Source organism: Numenius arquata, chromosome 14 (genome assembly GCF_964106895.1).
Source record: "Numenius arquata chromosome 14, bNumArq3.hap1.1, whole genome shotgun sequence".
In the NCBI taxonomy this organism is placed as follows: Eukaryota; Metazoa; Chordata; class Aves; order Charadriiformes; family Scolopacidae; genus Numenius; species Numenius arquata.
The window spans coordinates 17,315,544-17,321,211 of NC_133589.1; the positions used below are offsets into that span (position 1 = coordinate 17,315,544).

The following is a 5,668-nucleotide window of genomic DNA, read 5'->3' on the forward strand; positions in this document are numbered from 1 at the left end:
CGTTCGTCTGTCTGGAAGTGGCTGGCAGGACACCGGGAGGAGGACGGGCGATGGCAGCGGTGTGGGGGGAATTTACAGGGTGCCCAGAGGGGCTTCGGTGAGGGGCGACGCCATCCCCCATCTCCCCCTGGAGCCCCGCGTCCCTCGGGGGGCGTCGATGCGGGGGGGTGTCCGGGATGGGTCATAATCAACGGCGTCTTTCACATCCCCCAGCAGATGGAGAGAAATGGGGTGGGCGATGTCAGAGGGGGCGGTGGTGGGGTGGGCGCGGGAGCGGGCCGGGCAGGATCCGGCGCTACTCGATGACCATGCAGCATGGGAGGTGCTGGGAGAAGTACTTGAAGAGTTCCGGGGTGGCCCCGGGGCAGTTGGTGAGCTCCAGCTCCTCCAGCTCCTGCAGCTGCACCAGCCCCGACAGCCCCGTGGTGGTCAGCAAGGGGCAGCCTGCAAAGCGGGCAGGGCGCACACCGTCACCCCAAAGCACCAGCATGGCAAAAACCGGCACCCCCAAAAACACCAACACCCCAAAACACCAACATCCCAAAGCACCAGCGCCCAAAACCACCAACATCCCAAAACACCAGCACCCAAAACCACCAACTTCCCAAAAAACCTGCAACCCAAAACCCAGCACCGCAAACATACCAGCACCCCAAAACACAAGCATTCCCCCAAAAGCACCCCAAAAAAAACAGCATCCAAAAAAACCTGCACCCCGAAAACCCCAGCACTCCAAAACCACCAACACCCCAAAACCCAGCACCCAAACCCACCAGCATCCCCCCAAAAACACCCAAAAAAAACCTGCACCTCAAAACCCCAGCACTCCAAAACCACCAACACCTCAAGTCCTCAGCACCCCAAAACCACCAGCATTCAAAAAAAAAAAACGCATCCAAAAAAACCTGCACCCCAAAAACCATCACCCCAAAACAGCAGCACTCAAAACCACCAACGCTCAAAAACATCAGTACAAAAACCGACAAAAGGATTGCCCAAAAAAGCACCCCGAAAACCAGCACCCTATAACACACCAGCACCACAAACACACCAGCACCCCACATCCTCCAAAAAGCACCCCAAAAGCCCAGCACCCAAAACCACCAACAGTCCAAAACATCAGCACCCAAAACCACCAGCATCCCCCCAAAAAAATCATCCCAAAAACCCTGCACCCTAAAAACCAGCACTGCGAATACACCACCACCCCAAAACCCCAGAATCCTGCAAAAAGCACCCCAAAACCCCTGCACCCAAAACCATCAGCTTCCCCCCCAAAAAAACCCATCCCAAAAAACCTGCACTCCAAAAATCAGCACTGCAAAACACACCAGCACCCCAAAACAACAGCATCCTCCAAAAAGCACCCCAAAACGCCAGCATGCCAAACCACCATCACCCCAAAACCCGCCACCCCAAAGGACCTGCATCCCAAAGCACCAGCACCCCAAACACAGTAACACCCCAAAAAAACCCCAGCAACCCAAAACCCAGCACCCCAAAACACCCATGCCCCAAAGCACCAGCACCCCAAAAAACCAGTACCCCCCCAAAAGCACCCCCAAACACCAGTATCTCCCAAAACCAGCACCCCAAAACACCAATATCCCTAAAATCCCCATCACCCCAAGATCCCAGCCGTGGACCCATCCCCTGGGTGCCTGGGCGGCTCGGGGGGGCGCAGGAGCTGGGGATGGGGGACTGGCCGTCCCCAGGGCTGTCCCCAGGCTGTCCCTGTCCCCACGCCCTGTCTCTCCCCAGCCCCGTGGGGACCCGGCCACCCCATCCCGGGGGGATCCGAGGGGGAGGCTCACCGGCCAGCGAGAGGAGGCGCAGGCTGCCCATGCTCAGGAGATGCTTCAGGCCAAAATCCTGCACCTGGAAAAGAAAATAGAGTGGGAGCGGGGGGGCGGAAAATAAGGAAGGGGGACTTCAAGGTGAGCAGCCACGGTGGCACGGGGGCTTGGCATCGCTGGGGCACGGTGCTGAGGCTCACAGGAGCACCCCATTCCTTCTCCACATCCCAGCACCAAGTCACGGGGGCTCCAGCTGCCCCATGGTGCCCACCCTGAGCTCGGTCCCTGTCCCCAGGGCGGTGCCACCCGCTCTGTCCTCCCCCCCCGTGGCTGTGTTCCCCCACCTACCTGGCAGCACCAGCGCAGGTAGAGGCTCCGCAGGGATGACATGGTGGACAGGTAGCTGAGGCCGGTGTCGGTGATCCGCACGCACCTGCCGGGGACACGGGGTGTCGGGGATGGCGGGGAGCGGGGCACCCATGGGTGGCCCCAGACCACGGCCCCCACACTGCACCCACCGCCTCCAGCAGGTCTCAGCATGGTGTGGTGTGGCATGGCTTGGCATGGCATGGCTCGGCATGGTATGGCTCAGCATGGCTTGGTATGTCATGGCACAGCTTGGCATGGCGCAGCATGGCTTGGCACAGCTCAGTATGGCATGGCATGGCATTGCATGGATCAGCATGGCATGGCATGGCTCGGCATGGCACAGCTTGGCATGGCACAACACAGCACGGCTCAGTACAGCTCGGCATGGCACAGCTTGGCATGGTGCAGCCTGGCATGGTGCAGCTCAGCATGGCATGGCATGGCATGGCGTGGCTCGGCAAGTCATGGTGCAGCTCAGCATGGCATGGCATGCTTTGGCATTGCTCAGCATGCCTTGGCATGGCTTAGCATGACACAGCTTGGTAAGGCATGGCATGGCTCAGCATGGCATGGCATGGCATGGCTTGGCAAGGCATGGTATAGCTCAACATGGCACAGCATGCCTTGGCACTGCTCGGCATGCCTTGGCATGGCACAGCATGGCACGGTATGGTGCCCCAAGCATAGCAAGGCATGGCTTGGCATGGCACAGCAGGACACAGCTTGGTATGGCATGGCACAGCTCAGCATGGTATGGCTTGGCTCAGCACAGCACAGCATGCCTTGGCACTGCTCGGCATGCCTTGGCATGGCTTGGCACAGCCCCATACCTGTCGAGCACCAGCTCCTCCAGCTTGTGCAGGTCGCAGGCGATGTACTCCAGGGCCATATCAGTGATGCGAGGGCACCAGGAGAGGTCGAGGCTGCGCAGCTTCCGTAGGTTCTCGGCCACCAGCTCCACCCCGTCATCCGTCACCTTGGAGCAGCCCGAGAGGCTGAGGACGCTCAGGTTGGGCAGGCTGTGGACCATGTTGACCACGCCGTGGTTGGTGATCTCCCAGCAGGAGTTGAGGCGGAGGGTGTGGGTGGTGTAGCCTTGCTTGGCGGTGAAGTAGGCGAGCGCCGTGTCCGTCACGTGGTAGGCTTGAAGGTTGAGCTCGGTGAGGTTGGGCAGGAGCTGCGAGATGGCGGCGATGGCGTCGTCGGCCACGTTGATGCAGTCGCTGACGCTCAGCGCCGTGATGCGGGCGTTGAGGCTGGACCACAGCCCGGCCTCCGTGAAGTCGTTGCAGCCCGACAGCTCCAGCCGCACCACCCCCTGCATCTGCTCCAGCATCACCTGCCAAGGGCCAGGGGGTCAGGGCACGGTGGGCATCGCTGCCCGTCCCGCACAGCCCCACACTCCCATCCCAGATCCTTTTGACCCCCTCCGGGGCTCTTCCTGTTGCCCCCAGCCCTGAGTGTGTCCAGCCCTCTCCCCGGCCCCGTGGTGTCGGAGCAGTGTCCTGCTCTAGGACATGTCAGTGTCACTGGGGAATGGGAGGGGACAGGCAGGGACCCCCGGTCATGGCCTGTACCCGGTGCTGTCGGCAGGGACAGGGTTAATGCCCACTCCCAGCCTGGGCACTGCTCGGGTAGGATGTGTTTTGCCAAGGTGCAGGTCAGGGGGACCTCAGTGGGGACCTTGCCCAGCCCCGAGCAGGACCGTGAGTTGCCCCATCTCCATCTGACCCGCAGCCCCCTGCCCAGGAGACCCTCCCCTTGCTGGGTAGCAGCCAGCCAAGCGGGGATGTCCCTGTCCCCTGAGCTCTCCTCACTGCCCACAGCCGCATCCACCACCCAGCAGCATGGCCATCTCGCCTGGCTTTGTCTTCCCGGCAGGGATGAGTGAGGGCAGCATCTGCAGGCAGCAGGGATGAATCCCCCCCCATCGACAACATCCCCCCCCCACCCCAGCCTGGGAGGACAGCACAGGCTGCAGCCCACCCTACTGCCCAGACCATGGGCAGGGTCTCCTGATGTTGCCCGCACCCATGAGATGTCCATGATGCCTGACTGCTCCTTGCCTGTGGCTGGTGAAAGCTCTGCCCATGCACATGTCCCCAGGGCCACCAGGAAGGACCCACCATTGCCAGGTCTCAGCCACCTCGCCAGGGTCACCTACCTCCAACCCCGCGTCTGTGATGGTCGACCTCTTAAGGCTCATGGACTTGACCCCCTTCTTGGAGAGGGGGTAGTTGTCAATGAACTCACAAATGTCCAGGTCAGAGACGCCCACAAGGCAGAAGCCGTCGAAGCCGCGGACGGCGAAGCCCTGCAAGCTGACGAACTCCTTCTCGCCACCGGGCAAGACATTGTAGAGCTCTTTGGTGTGCAGGACGGGTGTCAAGCCAACCCAGAACTTGGGTTGGTAGAGCACCCGCCGCCACGCCTTGCACACCTGCGCCAGCACACACTTCTCGCACGCCGAAAAGTACCAGAACAAGCGATTGAGGATCTTCTCGTCCACCGCCAGCTGCCTTTCCGAGGGCGAGCCGGGCAGCCGCTCTGGCGAGGGCTGCTCCGAGCCTTCGCTCGTGTTCAGTCCCACCAAGGAAGCGCCGGGAGGGGAGGAGACGCCGGCCAGAGCGGCCAAGGAGAGCGGGGAGGCCAGGCTGGGGATGGGCAGGTCGCTGCGGTGGGCTAAGGCCGGGCTGAGGATGGCAGGCACGGAGGAAGGCTGGCACAGGCGGTTCTTGACGGCGGGGGTGCCTTTGGTGATGCTGGCGGAGCCGAGGCCGTTGGGTTGCGTGGGGATCTTCACCAGTCCATTGCGGGGCAAACATGGGGGCTTGGTGTCACCGTTTCTCGGGTTCGACATCTTCTACAGGTCTCTCTGCAACACAGGGGTGTGAGCTGAGGGGCTGCCAGTCTGGAAGGGAGCAGGAAGGAAGGGTGGGCAGGGCTGGGGGTGTCACAGCATCAGTGGGGAGGGGGTCCCTCTGCAGGGAGCGGAGTGGAATGGAGGATTGGGTGGTGCAGGGCTGCTGGGCACAGCCACAGAGGGGATATGCCCCGGCCACAGAGTTGAGTCCTCCAAGGCACTGTGTGGCCCTGGCACCCCTCGTGATGGGGAATAGATGGGGATTTGTCCCAAGACATTCGTATCCCTCTCTGAGCCTGGGATCCAGCCACTGACGGAAGCAGGATCAGGATCATAGATTTATCAACTGGTTTAGGTTGGAAGGGATCTTAAAGAACATCAAATTCCAATTCCCTGCCCAGGGCAGGGACACCTCCCACCACACCAGGTTGCTCCAAGCCCCCTCCAACCTGGCCTTGAACCCCTCCAGGGATGGGGCAGCCACAGCTTCTCTGGGCAACCTGGGCCAGGCTCTCACCACCCTCACAGCAAAGAAGTTCTTCCCCACATCTCAGCTCCATCTCCCCTCTTTCAGTGTCAAACCCTTCCCCCTCCTCCTGTGGCTCCCCTCCCTGATCCAGAGTCCCTCCCCAGCTTTTCT

The 5,668-nt window shown here is 61.4% G+C and overlaps 1 protein-coding gene across 1 annotated transcript; it reads right to left on the reverse strand.

Annotated features, from left to right (window-relative positions):
• Window positions 1-295: 295 nt before the first annotated feature.
• FBXL16 (F-box and leucine rich repeat protein 16) lies at window positions 296-5,025 on the reverse strand. Its single transcript, XM_074158720.1, has 5 exons — window positions 4,330-5,025; window positions 2,996-3,504; window positions 2,145-2,229; window positions 1,815-1,878; window positions 296-444 (listed from the first exon to the last, which is right to left on the reverse strand). Exons 1-5 carry the CDS (start codon window positions 5,023-5,025, stop codon window positions 296-298), a joined length of 1,503 nt encoding a protein of 500 aa, XP_074014821.1.
• Between the last annotated feature and the right edge of the window lie 643 nt (window positions 5,026-5,668).

Excerpts from the sequence above, each read along its gene's own strand:
- FBXL16 (XM_074158720.1), bottom strand. The coding sequence starts at position 5,025 with ATGTCGAACCCGAGAAACGGTGACACCAAGCCCCCATGTTTGCCCCGC. Across the intron at positions 1,879-2,144 it reads ACCTGCGCTGGTGCTGCCAG|GTGCAGGATTTTGGCCTGAA; the intron begins GTAGGTGGGGGA and ends TTTCTTTTCCAG. Across the intron at positions 445-1,814 it reads GCGCCTCCTCTCGCTGGCCG|GCTGCCCCTTGCTGACCACC; the intron begins GTGAGCCTCCCC and ends CCCGCTTTGCAG.